The sequence below is a fragment of the Solanum lycopersicum genome, chromosome 6, assembly GCF_036512215.1.
Source record: "Solanum lycopersicum chromosome 6, SLM_r2.1".
NCBI lineage: Eukaryota > Viridiplantae > Streptophyta > Magnoliopsida > Solanales > Solanaceae > Solanum > Solanum lycopersicum.
This window is the reverse complement of record NC_090805.1, coordinates 47,158,937-47,176,196: the sequence shown is the minus strand read 5'-3', so window position 1 is coordinate 47,176,196 and position 17,260 is coordinate 47,158,937. Positions and strand designations below refer to the sequence as shown.

Genomic DNA, 17,260 nt, shown 5'->3' with positions numbered 1-17,260 from the left:
CACTTGCGGTGATGTGACACAATAAATAATTAAAAATAACATTTGGCATTGGGCTCAAAAATTATGAAAAAAACACACATTTAATATCTAATTTTTAAAAAATAAAAATGTCAACCTATTCTATCCCATCTTACCCCACTCCAGCCTAACCCCCTTTCATCTTCACCTTCTTCCCCAAAACACATTCTTTCTCAAATTTACAAAATCTTATTCTTTTCAAATAACTTCAACATTAATTTTTTTTTCATACTAAGAGTGAAGAAGAAAGAAAAGTTTGTTGGTGGTTATTCAACTCTACATCGACGACAAAATGAAATTGATAGCTCCAAAATTATTTTTTTCAAAATTTTTATATCATTTTTGATAAATTTAATGACCACATATGAATTTGAGTAAAAATCTTTGTTCGAAAATTATGATCAATAAATATCGGTCAACTATTTTTATACGTAAAAATCATTTATCTTTGTTCATCTTCTTCATACTTGATCCTTGTTTTTATAAGATTTGAAATAAATCATACGAAGACTTTCTTTCAAATCTGAATCTTTATAGTTGATTTTCATTTATCTTCATATTTGGAAGATATAATTTTTTTGTATATAAAAAAAGAACAAAAAACTGTTAGAGCTAAAATGAAGAAAGTTTTGTAACTAAATTATGAAGAAGATGATAAATAGGGATTGGAGTGTTTTTTTTTTTGAAAAAAGTGTAAATAAAGAAGAAAATATTTTTTAAGTTAATTATAATGTCAATTGTCAATAAAAGAAGAAAAAATATAAAATAAAATAAAATAGACACTATTTTAAGTCTTTTCACGCGCTTCATGGATGTGCAATACACATTTTTTGTCATATCGACATTTTATGTCTAATAGGTATATATTTTGAACAATTTAAGTGTTCAATAGATACAAATCTCAATTAAAATGTCTAAGTGAATTATGCGGAAAATTTTGAGGAGCAGTATAGGACTTAAATTTTATATCATAAAATACAGTATACACAATACACAAAAAAAAAAATGCAGTCAATGCAAGGACCAAAAAGAAAAAAAGAAAAGAAGGAGAATTTGGTCATTTCGGAGTAGATGAGAAGAAAAGAACCTTGTTCGACTTTGTCAATACGAAGAAGAAAAGAAAAAATTACACCAAAAAAGAGCAAAAATGGCGTTGCAATGGATGATATTGACGTACGTGGTGGCAGCAGAGGCAGCAATAGCTATTCTGCTAACATTGCCATCTCCTAAACCTCTCAAATCTCGTTTTGTTTCACTAATTTCACTTGCCCTTCAACCCTCTCTTTTCGTCGTCCCTTTCTCTGTTTTTCAGCTCCTCGGTACTTCATTTCTGTTTGCTACTTCCTTATTTCTTATAATTATGTGATATTGAGACTTAATTTTTGTTTTTGTTCTTCTTCTCTTAGATATTTATTGGAAAAATGAGCATCGATTGATGTGTACGGGTGAGATTTGCACAGCTTCCGAGAGGGACCGCTATGAGAAATCGGTAAATTTTTCTTTTCCCCCTTTTTCGGGAACGATTTTATTTATAGTAATTTTTACTGAGTGAGTTTAAATTGTGTTGAAAAGGAAAATTGGTCCTACAGTGCCATTTCAACTGAATTCTGTGATTGATAACCAATTAGTTTCTACAATTTTCATGGAGACAAGATTTGCTTGATAACCCTGTGTTGCTTGTACCTAGATGTGGAGTTCAGTTTGAGTTGTTTAGGTGTTTGATTTACTGAAGACTGCAAGTTTAGGATTGAGATATAACTAAATTGTTATACACCTGTGTGCAAAATGGCTAATAAAGCATGATACTTAGGTTGCATATGCGTGATATTTGATTGTCATTCGTTAGAATTAGAAAAGATTTTGGATTTTCAAGTAAATCATTTGCAGTTTAAGAAGTTCGACTTTAAGTATATATTACTACTTCTTGGCTGTGTGAGTTTAGCAATAGTCATTCGTTAGAATAAGTCTTATTTTTTGTGTTCTAGTTGGTGATGCACTAAGGGTAATGCAGTTGTATATATTTTTCACTTAGAGGCAAGTTCGATGCTGGTGCTAGAAAAAGGGCAAAACCAGAAGTGTTTTTTTGTAGTCTGGCCATGAACTTATCTAGTGATGAACTGGTGATAGTCGGACATATATAAGATATCAGGTCTATTAGGAAAGGGAAGTTTTCCGTAGTTTAAGGGAACCACAAATAGGTAAAATAAACAGAAAGTAAGATAAGTTCCTAACAAATCAAGGAATGAAGGTAGTGATCATAACTTATTTTCATTTAGGGGAAGTGCTTAGTTTTTCATCAATTTATATAGCCTAATACCAATGCATCAAGCTGAAGGAAACCTTCAACTCAATTTCTTGATTGTTTGGTTGAAATTTCGGTACCACTTCAGAAATGAAGCAGCTGAAGGAACAACTGTTACTAGTCTAGTTCTGTGTTTTCAGAAAGGTGTGGCTGGCTACTGTTCTAAAGCGACTGCACCATTTTGCAAGTCTTCTGTATTTTGTTCTAACGCATCATCTAGCATGTTCGATGAAGACTACTGCACAAACATGTTTACTTCTTTAACATTATTAAAGTGGGGAAAATAGAGCATTTCAGTTGCAGGACCTCTTGTTTTTATTCAAGTACCTCAGTGGTGGCATTATGGTGAGACTGAGATCAATTAATGGCTGCTATTGGACAAGTGGATCAACCCTCTTCTTTTGTGTCCATGGATCAAATTTGTGTGATATGTTAAACGTACTGTAAATAAGAAATGGTCCTAATATTAAGTTTTTACCGGATGTCCCTGAAGGGACAGTCCCCAGATTAAGTTCATATCCTGTGATATGTAGAATCGCCTTGATCTGCAAACGTCAGTCTAGTTGTAGAGTACAAAATATTAAAGTTGGTAAATGCTGAATACTGAATTCCTGAGCTATATACCCTTGCATTTTCCGGATAATTGGGGAAATGTGCTGTGTGATGCATCGATTCCACTTGTTCTCTGTTTTTTTTCCCTTTGTTCTTGCACAGACATAGAAGCACATTGATGTTATGTATCTAGCTTATGACTTCCTTTTCGCTTCTGTTTGTGTCTCCTCTCATGTTACGCAGATCTACAAGGCTCAAAGAAATGTGATCCTATGTTTAGCGGCATGCCTTCTCTACTGGTACATCAACAGAATCATTGTGTCCCTTATATGTAATTTTACTTTCGAAATGTCTCTCTTTTATAATTTAATGCATTAACAATGTGCTCTTTTATGTGTGTAAAGGTGTATCTATCGTGTTTGCAAGTACTACAAGGAGATACAGAGCATTGAAGAAGTAGAAAAGAGATACAAAGACCAGTAGCTGTCTATCTATGCACCAATCATATTATTCAAGGCTACTTGTAGCTGAAGTAACATCTACACCATGCAATGTTAACATATTATGAGTCTTGTGTTTGCTTTACAAGCCATCATTATGAATCTTTTACTACTACATATTGAAAAGAGTTTGCGAAAGAGAAGAAAGTCTTAACAATATATGGAAATTTCTTTATAATTCACTTTCCAAAATCTTTGTTTACCAATCAGTACATTCCAATATCACAGGGTGAAATATAAAAGCCACAAGAAACAGGCCCAGAAACACCAAAAAAAAAAAATCTACTATGACATTTTTGCTACAGAAAGAATCAAGCAGTGTGCCTCTTCTTCTTCTTTGTCTTCAACCTATCACATAAGAAAGTTTTCTCTAATTGATCCACTCTCTGTGCCAGCGAATTCAGCATTCGTGTTTGTAGTTCATTTTTGTGGCACAGTTCAGTCATCATTCTCATCATATTCTCATTCTTCTCCACCATTTTCTCCAACAACTCTCGGTTTCTTCTACTCTCTTCTCCCCCTTCAAACTTGTGTGACCTTGTTTCATTCTCATTCTCATTCTCATTCACATCCTCAACTACTTCGATCAAATCCCCAACTTCACCTCTCTCCACACTTTCCTCCACACATTCGAGCATTGGACAGTCCGTTTCCTGCTTCACCTCCTGCAATCCTCCACGCTTCTCATTCAGCGGTGCTACATCGTGTTCACCCTCTATGGGTGTTTTCTCATCATTTGATGCTGCTTGAGTTTCTACATCCACACTCTGCTCTGACAGATGACAAAGTTCATTCTGATTTGTCAATTTTCCATCTTCATCCTGTTTTCCTGTTGAATTGGGGATGTCTCCGGTCTGATTGACTGGTTCAGAGAGTTCATCGGATTGATTCTCCTCTTCAGCTGCAATTTGATTTGCAGCAGCAACAATGCAGTCGACTTTCTCTTGCAAATAGATGGCCTTTCTAATCACAGCCTTTCTGCACTCCCTAACACCGGAATCAACTCCACGAATGGAGTCCAACTTGAAAAGCAGAGACATCAGCGTCTCATTCACCCGCAACCTTTCCCTTTCATCTCTACAAATCAACTCCGCCGTTTCTCTACACAAAAGCTTCCGCTCAACATCTTCCACCTCTTTTCGTATCAACTTGATTTTCTTCACGCTTTTTCTCACCAAAAAGCCTCTGAATACCTTCTGGATCTTCAACGCTGAACCGGACCTATCCGGCTCAGGTTTCTTTGTCGCCGAGGCCAAAACGGACCGCTCGGGATCCGAACTAACGAAATGGACCGGAATCTGAACAACCTTGGAGGCCTGCTTGATTCCGGCAGGTTTCTGGTGAATCGATTGCACTGGAATTCCTCTCATGTTTGAGGAATAGCCAGGGCGAGCTGACTGGGGCCAATAGCTTCCGTATAATGGATACTCCATTGTTAACTTTGATCGCTTTGTTGAGATATATATTGATCGCTAATGAAGTCTGAAGTTTTTGTTGTATATGCAATGAGAGAAGCTGTGAAGCTTTCTGGTATTTATGCGGTTGAGAAAGAAACTCAACTGAATTTTCCAGAAGGTTCAGGAATTTTTGGAAGGGCACAAAAATATCTTAGCTTTCGCTAGAGTGATGTAGAATGTTCTATCTCTCTATAATTCAATTAAAACATGTCTTTAACCAATTAATTAAATATAGAAAAATTTTAAAAATATTTTCCTTTCGTATCAAATACGCTCTTAATTAAAAAAATAATAATATTGAAACTCAATCACTTATTTTGCATTTTTTATGTTGAGTTCTATTTTTCAAACATATTATATTGGATCCTTATATACGAGAGCGGTGTGCATTATTTTGATTAAATTGAATTTTAATTTGGATTGAATTTTTGAATTCTTGAATTTATTTTGCATTTATAATTTACTTTGTTTGATTTTTTGATTTGGTCTCGATTTTTAGAAAAATAAAAATCGAAAAATTTAAAAAATCGAATTATATTATATAAATTATATATATACTGTACATATTAAATTGAAGTTAATCAATTTTGTCCCTTTTTAGTTATTTTTATTATAATTTAGTTTATTTTCTTATATTTGATCATCTATAATTGATATACTTTTAAGTATTGTGATTTACGTTTTACTTGTGATTTATATTTAAAAGTATATTTAAGAAAGTCAATTTATATATATATATATATATATATATATATAAATTTAAATTGTAAATAATTGTTATATTTCTTATTGACATAACCAATTAACCAAATCGAAAAAACTCAAACAAAAAAGAGAAAAAACAAAGCAAATCGAATTTATTTGATTTGGATTGGGTTACACTTCTTCAAAAATAAAAATCAAAAGTTTAAATCGAATAATATAAAATGAACCAAAAAATCGAATGTACACCCTTAAATATGACTAACGAAAAAAAAATCTTAGATTATTGACGATCACTCAGAGGTAAAATAATGTATTAAAACAATCAATCCAATCAATTAAATAAATTTAGTTTCTTAAATATTAAATGTGTATTACGGAAATTATTGTCCAGTCACATTTTTGGCATAGTTGACTGCAGATTATATTTATGGCTTCAATTTTCTTAAGTTATTAACTTCTTCGCATGTTAATAAAAACAATTATAATTTATATATAAATATAAACATGCATTTATTAATTTTACTATTTCAAATTTAATTGTAACGTAATGTACCTCTAATTAATTCGATCAAACATAAAGTTTTCATTTAATTCATATCTAATTACCTTCAAATTCATATATCTTACCATATCGTTTTATTAGGATTTATATTCAATTTTTTAAAGAGAGAATTTTTACAGTCGAGTTAAAATAGTTTTTTCATTATTACAAATAAAAATATCAATATTCATCTTTTCTTGATTCGATTTATCTCAATCTATTCTTATCGTACCTCTAAATTCGGCCAAAACATAAGGTTTTCAAGAATATTTCATTCTATTCCATTGCTTATACCTATTCTCGAGCTTTCCCACTCATACTCCCACTTCGATTCCCATTTTCTTCCTATAAATACTTCATTCATTAAATTTATATTCGTCAAATTACATTTACTTAGTATATTCAAATACCAAAAAGAGAAAAAAAATCAAAAAAAAAAAAGGAGGTTGGGACTGAAGTATAACAATTTGTGCTTCTTTCTCAATTTCCTTTGTTGTCAAATCCTAATACAGAACCATGGCTAAATTTTCCAAAAATTCCATGGTTCTGTGCTTTTTGGTAGCCATTGTTTTTGTTATCTCTAGTGCAAGTGCATCTACTAGGCTTAAGAAATTTAATCACCCTACTAAAGGTGATGGTACTCTTAATTTCTTGGTTATTGGTGACTGGGGACGAAGGGGTACTTATAATCAATCTCACGTAGCTCGCCACGTAAATACCATTTCTCTTTTATTCGTCTTTCGTCAATTTTATTAATGAATCGTGTGATTAACTCATTTAAAAACTTATATACAGATGGAAAGAGTCGGAGAGAAGTTAGACATTGATTTTGTATTATCAACGGGTGACAATTTCTATGATAATGGTTTAACAGGAGTAAATGATACAAATTTCGTAGAGTCATTTACTAACATATACACAGCAAAGAGCTTACAAAAACAATGGTACAGCGGTACGTTTCTCAAAATAAGTACAATTTTATTTTTTACTAGAGCTGTAATTATAGATTGGTCTAGCCTATATTGACAGTTCTAATTATAACTTTTGTTTTTGCGCAGTATTAGGCAACCACGATTACAGAGGAAACGTAGAAGCACAACTCAGTCCTTACCTTAGGAAAATTGATAGCAGATGGATTTGTTTAAGGTCTTTTGTAGTTAACGCAGGTACAAATTGATCTCTTGTTAAATAATTTAATCAATTTTATATATTCGTCGTTCTGATTTTGATTGTTTGAAGAAATTGCTGAAATATTCATGGTGGATACAACTCCATTTGAGGAGAAATATTTCACAACTCCTAAGGATCACATCTACGATTGGCGTGGTGTGCTCCCTAGACATGCATACATGGCTAGCGTAGTAAAAGTAAGTTCAATGTAGACTTCATCAATATTTGTCTAAAAATCATTTATCGTACATTTTAATTTCAAATGATCTATTATTTTTTTTAATAGGAACTCGAAAAGGCCTTGAGTGAATCGACAGCAACATGGAAGATTGTACTAGGTCACCATGCCATTAGAAGTGCAGGACATCACGGTGACACTCAGATACTTGTGGATCGTTTTCTTCCTATTCTTAGGGTAAACTTTTTTCTCTGTTTCATTCACATTCCTTTTGACTTGAAATGTGCTTATAACGTTATTGATTTGCCTTACAGAAGTACGATGTTGATTTTTACATGAACGGACATGACCACTGTCTTGAACATATTAGCGACACTGAAAGGTGAAACTAGACTTCAAAATGTTGCAAAATGACTTTAATTTTAGCAAACATGATGTTGATTTTTGTGTTTGATGTTTGTAGCCCGTTGCAATTTTTAGTAAGTGGAGCAGGTTCAAAGGCATGGAGAGGAGATATTAAAGGAATAAATAGAGATGATGTGCATTTTTTCCATGATGGACAAGGTTTCATGTCTGTTGAGTTGACACCGACAGAGGCTGAGATCAAATATTATGATGTTTTTGGTAGAATTAGACATAGGTGGAGTAGGTCCAAGAATCTTCTTCACTCTGCTATGTAAAAAAAAAAAAGAATCTTTTTTGGTTGTAGATACTAAGTTAGATGTAGAAAAGAAATTGGATTCTTTGTTTTTTGTTGTTGAGATTGGATTGTGAAAGGAAGTAAATCTCACACATTTAGGGTTCGTTTGGGTTCAATGTATTAGAATTTAGATGGAATAACATATGACAGTTTTGCTCATGTTTGATTAGTATTTTGAAACCTACATTGCAAATCTGCAATCTGGTATAATCTAATACACAAATGAGTACACACTATCAGTGTAAAAGATTTTTACAATACCTCTCCTCTGTCCTTAATTACTTGTCTATTTTTCCATCTCTAATTAGCACACCTATTAATAACTTTGAAAAAGGAACAACTTTTTAAAAATCTTTAGTTTTTAATTCATCTACTTCATAATTATTAGGGGTAAACTCGTTGTATCAATTATTGTTTTCTTAATAGGTGTGCTAATCTAAAAGTGGACAAGTAAGTAGGGTATAAAAAAACGAGAAGAGAGATTAATCTGGCCAATCAATATGTATCATTCGTTATCAATTCCCTTGTTGGAAAATTAATCCACAATAAATATATATTGCATGCTTTCTGTAATTTCCAATGTTCTTTGAGATACTATTGCTCTCTAGATATATATATAGCTCACATCTGTTTGTTTATTTCTTGCAAGCAGTTCTAAATTAATTTTTTGCTGCTGTTGCTTCACAAATATGACAGCGTCTAAGGTTACAATGAAGCTATTGATAGACAGCAAAAGCAAAAAAGTAATGTTTGCTGAGGCTGGGAAGGAATGTATTGATTTCCTATTTCACATTTTGGCATTGCCAATAGGCAGTGTCATTAGGCTTCTCACTACTGAAGGAATGGTTGGATGCTTAGGGAACTTGTATGATAGCCTTCAGAATCTTGACAATATATACATTCAACCAAATCAGAAAAAGGACACTCTTTTAAAACCAAAATCAGCAGCATCAGTACCTCTGTTATTGATCAACAACTCCCCTGTTCAAAAACAGTTTAATAGGTGCTCTAACCACTATGATCATGTAACCGATGATCCACGATCACATTGCCCTAGTCCAAGTGGTCCATTTCCAGTATGTGCTCATACTATGAATACAAATATGACCTACGTTGCGCCCCCGGTAGAAAATGTGGCAGCATCCGATAAGGGATTAGTAAAGGGGGTTGTTACTTACATGGTGTTGGATGACTTGGTTGTGAAGCCTATGTCTACTATTTCAAGTGTTGACACCCAATTTTGACCATCTCCGATAGAAATTAATTCATGTGCTTCTTAAATTTTCCAAGCAATTTAAAATAATTAGTTTTATAAATTTTTAAGAAAAAAAATAAAGTTTGTGTTATTTTGAATAGTTTTGTCATTTCTTATAACTTTTGAATAATATATATATATTACATAATTATGTATATAATTAGTATATTTTATGATTATTCAAAAAAAAAACCATCTCAAAAATATTTTAATTTTAGTAAGTATTCTATTTAGCTAATATAGTTTAAATTATGGTTATATTTTGAACCACTATTTTATAATTTATTATATTACTAAATTAAAGAAGCTCGTTGATTAATTAATACAAATTCGTTTTATTTAAGGTTTAGCCGAATTTATTATCTTAACTCAATTTGGCTATTTATCAAATTTAACCCATTCTTTAAATCCACCAAAAGATCTTAGTTTTGGGCCATTTACACACTCCCTTTAATTTCCAGGCCCATTTGTATTTCTTCTTCTCCCAGCCCACTTCAGCAACCCAACACTTCTCCCAAACCCCAAGCCTAATAAATTTCCAACCCACCTCATTCCCTTCCAGGCCCACTTTATTTTCAGACACCCGGGCCCAATTACATGGCCCATTTCGTTTTAATTAATTTCCAACCCAATTCCCTTTTTCCCTTTCCCTCCAACCTTTCAAAATTCAAAATTCAAAATTCAAATTCTAACAAATTTCCCCCTCTTTTTGCCATAATTTGGCTTATAAATAATCCTCATCTTCTTTATTGTTAGGGGTTGGTGGAGAGAAAGAAGAAAAGAGGGAGAAAGAAAAAGAGAAGAAAAAAAAGAAAGGGATGGTTTTTGGAGAGAATTTTTTTTTTACATCTTGTGATAGAAAAGAAAAGAATTATTGAAAGAGTTTATTCATAGGAAGATTTTACAATAGTTTAAGCACACCTATATATCTATTGAAGTTGAATTAAAAACAGAAGGATTGTGAGGTTTTTGATTATCATTTGAATTCGAAGTTGTGTAGTGGAAGGTCATCCCTTTGCTCGTTTCGTCTCTAACTCGCTGCCCCGAAGAAGGTGAAATCCTTTTTTTTTTTTTCTTTTTAGATGTTGTCATTCCACCTTGCTAACTATTTTTTTTTTGTTTTGTTTTCTTGTGTGACATCGATTCGAGTCCATTTTGGATTCCATTCTTGCATTCCTCGTTGAGCCATAAAGGCTCAAAACACTTTTCCCGAGTCAGCCAACCCCCTGAAAGGATGTACAGGTCGAAAGCAAAACCATTGGAGAGCTGCTGGAAGTAGCGGATTGCAGGCATTTGGCTGCGATTTTTGTTTTGAAGTTGTGTATCTGGTTTATACACAATATATACACTGTGATACAGGTCAAAAATCCACAGGAGGCCCAAATTCAAAATCTGAATTGATGACAGGAAAATTGCGTTTCTGGAAAGGAGTTTTCAACTTCCGAAAGTTGAAAAACAGGCTTATATACAGCCTGTATACACAGATATACAGAGATGATATACTATATATATGCTCAAAAAATATGATTGGCAGGGGAACGTACACGGATGCTTGTTTTAACTAAAATTCGGGATTAGGCAATTAATACGGACGCAGGGTGCAGCCCGTATACATTAGTATACATTATCGGGCGACGATATATAATTGTTAAACAGGTTTAAAAAATGATACAGGTACAAATATGCAGAGACGATATGCGAAATATAGGGGAAATAGCTGAAAATGCGTATATAAATAAATGCAGGGCTCAAAAGGTCCAAAATGGATGCTGATATACACCGTATACAACAGTATACATCTTTTGTATACTTTATATCTCCTTTTTCAGGAAATTGGGCTAAGGCCCTTCAGTTCCCTTTTATCAACAGGCCCAATAACCATTTGTTTTTACAGGTTTTTTTTTTAAAAAAAAGGCCCAAATCTAAGTAAATAGATTATGACAGGTGGGCCAAAGCCCAATTGGATGGATTTGGGCAATCAAACCCAAGTTCAAATATTTTTCTCTCTTTATTTATTATTTGTTTGAATTAATTAGTGTTTTGGTAGAATTTTAATAATCTCCTAAAGAGTAGCCATTTTTCATTATTTTAAATTTTACTATTTTATTCACTTTTATCACCATTTAGTTTTCCTTAAATTAATTCCTCTAAACATTTCCCTTTAGAAAAAAAAAAGTAAAAAGAATGAAATACAAAATATCAAAATGAATTTTCTCTTTTACTTAGTTAAAAATTTTTATTTTAAAAGTCATTTAGTCAAATCGCCGGTCAACCGCAAGTTAGCGGGCATCCCGAGGGCCTAACACCTTCTCGAGATGTACATTGAAGTTCGAACCCTTTTCAATTGATTTTTAATCTGTTTTTTAAATCTTTTGAAGTTTTTCTTGATTTTATCAAAAATCAAGTGGCGACTCCAATTTTGAAGGTCGGTTTTTCTTAAACAATAAGATTAATTGATTTTTCGAAACCTAGTCAATTTTTTCTCATTTCTCCCATTAAACATAAACAGTAGTATTTTTTTAAGTGAAACATCAAGTATTACTTTGCTCAACCAATTCAGTATTAAGGATGTTGGGGTTCTTAAAGAGAAAGTTGTTACTTTGGGAATGGATGAGGTATACAAACTTTGTGTTCCAACAACTATTTTGTTACATTTTTTGTTGCAAATATCAGAGACAACATCTTATATTATTTGCTTGTTGTTCAGGCTTTGAAGCTGTTGAAGACTTCTCTGCAGTCCAAGAGTGTGTTGACCAGTGTTTTCATGGACAACATAAATGAATAATTCTCCTGTTTGTTCTGCAATATTTTGCTCTACTTTTCCTATGTTGTTCTAGATGGTGTCTTTTGCTTGGTTTATCTGTCTATGATGAAGTGGAATTATCTACTTTTATATTAAGTTCAAAATCTTGTCTTTTGTGGAACAGTTCTTGGTTTCTTGGATGCTTTTGCTTATTAGGTAAGCTCCACTTCGATGGAAGTGAAGAGTTCTTGCTATGTATGTTTAGTTTGTTATTAAAATAGATATCACTGTTATATTTTTTGGTATATATATTCTAGTTTTGGAACGGTAGGAACATCAATATTCCTAAATTATGACGGAGCGTATCTGCATACGATTTACGACAGTTAGGAAATATATTTATCCTTTTTCCCTTTATTTTTCTATTGAGTTTATTTTCTTTGTCTTCTGTTTTAATTTTGTTTCGGATGTCTTGTATTTAAAATAAGTTAATTTTGAAAGGATATAAAAATAAGTGAAGAAAATCAAATAGAACACAAAATATTAATACATAAAATAAAGGATACTTTTAAATTGTTTTTTTAAAAATATACATAATTTGTTTAATTAAAAGAGAAAAGATAATAAGTTAATTTAAAAATTAAAGTGAAAAGAAATTAAAATAAATATTTTATAAAGAAAGATATAAAATCAATGAAATATATGAGTTTTATTATCAATAAATATTTGTACTAACCAATTATAAAGTTATGGGATAATGTATAAGTATCCCTCAACCTATGCTCGAAATGTCAGAGACACACTTATACTATAATAAAGTCTTATTACGCCCTGAAGTTATTTTATTAGTAATTTTCCATTCTTTTTAGCCTAGGTGATACTATTTTGTGGGTCCAATGCTGATTGACTTTTTTTTTCAAGCTTAGTGTCACATAGCCGAAAAAAATAGAAAATTACTTATAAAATAAATTCGGGGGTAATAGAACCTTAGTATAGTATAAGTGTGTTTTTGGCATTTTGAGCATAGGTTGAGGGGATATTTATGTATTTTTTTCTAAAATTATCAATAAAAAAATGACATGTGTCCAATTTGTGCACTCATCACTTGTCCTCAAAAGAGTGTCACATGTCAGCGTTTGTGGTGTATTTATTTCATTTTAAATTAGTTTAACGGGTAATAGAATTCTACTTAGTTTTTTGTGTGCCTCTGAAATTTTGATCATAATTTAGAAGGTACTTATGCATTTTTTAACATAATTAGATTTTCTTTTTTAAAAAAAAAAAAAGAAAAAGAAAGATATTTACATGTTATTATTATCAAATAATAATAATTAAACTATAAAAATAATACTATAATAATAATAATTTAAGTAATTAAAAAATAATGTGACACTTTTCTTAGTCCAGCATTGATATATATTTTTTTTTTGTTATTGGTAATTTCTCCTATAAGTTTCTTTAACTTAATTTTACAAAAAAAAAATTTAAGGTAATCTATCAATCTTTAATAGAATAATTATTTACATTTAATATTATTGAATTTAAAAAGAGATCAAGCAAGATATTTATCTAATTTTTAAAGTTTTTTCTTGCATTATAATTAAAAAAATTGTTGAATCCTAGATATAAAAAAAATTGTCATTACATTTCAGTAAGTAAGGCTATAACTACAACGCAATTTCAAACATTAATTCTATAATTGTTTATTTTCTTATACGTATCATTCTCTCCATAATAGCATCATTAAGAGAAGGAATCATTACTAATTTAAAAATTTAAAAGTCACGATATTTAATATATATTATGGAATGAGTACTTGAATTAACTTATTTTTTCCTTTTTTATTAAGTTTTTGAACAAGTTTGAGAATACAAAACGTGCTTAATTGAAAAAAAAAATAAAAAAAATCAAAAGCCAAAAGTTGAGTGACGAGTGTTTCCAACTTTTGTCTTCGTTTACAAATAACTTCAAAAATCAATCTAAAACACTCCCTTATACTTAAATTAGACACAGGTGTCCGTGTAGATCAATGCTATTTATTTAATTTTAATATATCTGATATAGATAGAATTTTAAACTTAAACAAATTTTAATATAATATTTAGATATTTTAAATTGCTAATTACTTTTTATTTGCGCAAATTCAATATGAAATGGTCCTTTAAATGTCCACAATTAAATTATTTTTCATTGTCGATCGTTGATTTTTACTCAAGATAGTTACAACATATAAACAATATTATCGACATTCAAGATAATAAAACTATAACTAAAGAATATAAATTTAAAACTAAAAGTCATAACTAAAATAGATTCAATTTTTCGAAACATGCTGAAGCAAACACGTCTTCTACAACGTGAACTCTCTCTTATATAATAAGAGGATAAGTAAAACAAATTAGATAATTTTAAAAGAATAATTTCTTTAATTTTTTTAAAACACACTAAAGATGTACCTGCTTGAGCGTAAACTCTCTTATATGATAAGCGAAAGCCAAGAACCTGTATTGAAAATAAGCAAACAACATTTGAAAATTATATCGAAGTTCTATAATTTTCAAAGGTTTTTATGGTCCCATATTCATAATATAAATATTTCTTTTTGATTTTTTTAATTATGTCCTTACTTACTTTACTTTACTATAATTAATATATATATATATATATATATATATATATATATTAAAGTAAGTAAGAATATGATTAAAAAAATAAACAAACTACTTTGAATAAAAAAAGTTGAAAACAAGAATGCTTAAAAGAATATTAGTGAAATCATTAAATTACACTAAAGGAATTTGGAGAATTAAAAGAACATTTATAGTCATTTTAACATAAATAAAATGAAAGTCAAATTACAAAAGAAATTTAGGAAAAACAATAACGGAGTCCTTTGATAGAGAGTATTACGAAAAATAATCTAAATATTATGTATAGTATTTTTAGTTTATGTTTGTTTGGAATTTTGTATATGTATAATTAATCCATAGATTAGTTATACACCATACATGGTATTATAGGATGTATAACTGATACCTTCCATTTGATTGTATTAGTAATACCTGAGATCTAATACCATAAAGTCAAATTAAGGTAAAGACAAAAATATCTCTCAAATCTTTTTAATCTCTTTGTTTATTTTCTTGATTTAATGTCTTATATTTATACTAATAAATTTATTTAAACATATTAGCTATAAATTTTATTATTTAGACGAGAGTTTTTTATTGCTAAAAAAATGAATTATTTAATCTATTTATTATTAATATAAAATATTATAATTTGACTAATATGCTAGTATTGATGTATGAATTTAAAAATAATTCATAAGTCAAATATTACTTATTAACAAATAAAAACCATTAAAACATTACACGAATGGTCTAAAACAGGAGTATATATATGTTTGTATTGCCTAAAAAAGATAGATTATTATCTTCATTTGCACAGCGTGGACTTGGTGACCAAGTAGCATCCACAAAAATCGTGAATTAACCTTCAATTAAAATAGGCATATAAGATGAAAATCCGCTCAATGAATGATACCAGACATACAAGTTAAGCAATGCATTAAAATTGAGTTTCTACCTACTTTGAAATGAATTTTTTTTCCGAGTGTTATTCGTATTAATTTGTCATAACTAGGCAGACACCCATCAAATTCTCACTTAAGATATATGTTAAATTTATAGCTAAATTGCATCAGAAAGGAATATGTGGGGCAGACGTTAAAACAAAAGAAACTTTAGGTTAAATTTTTTGATTAAACATTTGGTCTAATGGTTTGGCTACTAGGTAGGTGTAAAAATCAGTCTATAAAACCATGCTCCCTCGATCTATTTATGTTTTGGCGGATTAATAACTTGTTTATTTATTAACAAAATTTATTCCGATCTTCTTCGTTAAAATTTGAAGAATAAATTTGTATTTTTTCATAGAAATCTATTCACCTAAACTTTAGATAAAAATATTTAAAATTCAACATCATATATGTCTAACCCTTATGCAAACATACCGAAACTCTCCCTTATATATATGTTTGAGTTTCATACAGAAATATCTCAACTTTAGGTAAACATATTCGAAATTTGCTTGTTACAAATTGTCTAATTTAAGTTTTGGCAAACAAAATTTCAGGCAATATAATACCGTCTGAGGCTTTTAGTTGCGACCTCCAATTTTGAAAAACTTTAAATTCGTATATCTAAAAGTTATTATTATCATTCCAAAAAATGATAAATTTATTTTACGAGCTTAACTTTAATGGTGTCCATGTTTAAATGCGCTGGAATTTGGGTGTAGCAGGCCCCACTTGACAGGTTTAGCTATAGTGGTTGGGCTAACACTGATAGCCCTCTCCAAGTTAACTCTCATATAGGAATGGAAAATCAACATTTTGCAACCCTTCGGGAGATGGAGAAGTTTCTAGAACATTTAGCTAATTTTTGGTCATACATATTGGATTAAATTTAAAATTTTCACTCTTTTTTTAATCCGCTAGGTGGGGGTGTCTAGGTTAGTTTTTTATTAATTAAAAAAACAGAAACCTCTATCTTTTTTATTAACCCGCTTAGGTGGGGTGTCTATGGTTAGTTTTTTATTAATTAAAAAAAAAATCAAAGAAAAGAGCTAGGACTTGCATTAATTTTATTTTTAAAAATTTGTTTGGCCATAAAAGATTTCTAACTTATTTAGCTAACGTTCGGTCATAGATTTTGGATCAAATTAAAATTGAAAAGAATCACCTACTTATTTTTTCTTTTTGAATCTAAGACTTTAAAGTTCTCAACCACTTCATTGACAATTAGATCACACCTAACCCAATAGATAAGATACAGTACATAGTCCGTAGTCAGAGAAATTTCACTTTCATTTTAAAAAAAAATTACATTTTTTCTCAAGTAAAATGCATGTCTAAACACAACTTTCAAATTTCAAATATCACAACTTTAAAAACTCAATATTTGAAACTTCAAAATCAAAGACCAGACACGAAGTTGACAGATAGATCCAACATGTGAAATGCGACCCTTATCTTTAGACCAAACACACTTGAGGGTTAGGAACCTATAGAAATCATACTTATTTTAATATGGGTACAATCTGTAAAACGACTTTTAGTGTTTAGTATTACTAGTA

At 30.5% G+C, this 17,260-nt stretch overlaps 4 protein-coding genes and 1 long non-coding RNA gene across 5 annotated transcripts; 4 read left to right on the top strand and 1 right to left on the bottom strand.

The window, feature by feature from the left end:
* The first annotated feature begins 1,124 nt into the window (after window positions 1-1,124).
* On the top strand, window positions 1,125-3,560 carry LOC101243717 (uncharacterized). Its single transcript, NM_001310475.1, has 4 exons — window positions 1,125-1,337; window positions 1,425-1,507; window positions 3,116-3,171; window positions 3,277-3,560. Exons 1-4 carry the CDS (start codon window positions 1,166-1,168, stop codon window positions 3,353-3,355), a joined length of 390 nt encoding a protein of 129 aa, NP_001297404.1. The 5' UTR covers window positions 1,125-1,165; the 3' UTR covers window positions 3,356-3,560.
* Window positions 3,561-3,683: 123 nt separating this feature from the next.
* LOC104648101 (uncharacterized) lies at window positions 3,684-4,805 on the bottom strand. Its single transcript, XM_010324666.1, has one exon. The coding sequence runs from the start codon at window positions 4,803-4,805 to the stop codon at window positions 3,684-3,686; it is 1,122 nt and encodes a 373-aa protein (XP_010322968.1).
* Window positions 4,806-6,467: 1,662 nt separating this feature from the next.
* LOC101244004 (purple acid phosphatase 17-like) lies at window positions 6,468-8,282 on the top strand. The gene is made up of 7 exons (XM_004241417.5): window positions 6,468-6,786; window positions 6,871-7,027; window positions 7,134-7,241; window positions 7,315-7,442; window positions 7,532-7,660; window positions 7,738-7,805; window positions 7,887-8,282. Exons 1-7 carry the CDS (start codon window positions 6,592-6,594, stop codon window positions 8,101-8,103), a joined length of 1,002 nt encoding a protein of 333 aa, XP_004241465.1. The 5' UTR covers window positions 6,468-6,591; the 3' UTR covers window positions 8,104-8,282.
* A 530-nt stretch (window positions 8,283-8,812) lies between these two features.
* Window positions 8,813-9,367, top strand: LOC138349412 (uncharacterized). The gene has a single exon (XM_069299752.1). The coding sequence runs from the start codon at window positions 8,813-8,815 to the stop codon at window positions 9,365-9,367; it is 555 nt and encodes a 184-aa protein (XP_069155853.1).
* A 758-nt stretch (window positions 9,368-10,125) lies between these two features.
* On the top strand, window positions 10,126-12,446 carry LOC104648031 (uncharacterized). The gene is made up of 2 exons (XR_742040.4): window positions 10,126-11,993; window positions 12,086-12,446. It is a non-coding gene; the product is annotated as an uncharacterized lncRNA (long non-coding RNA).
* The last annotated feature ends 4,814 nt before the right edge of the window (window positions 12,447-17,260 follow it).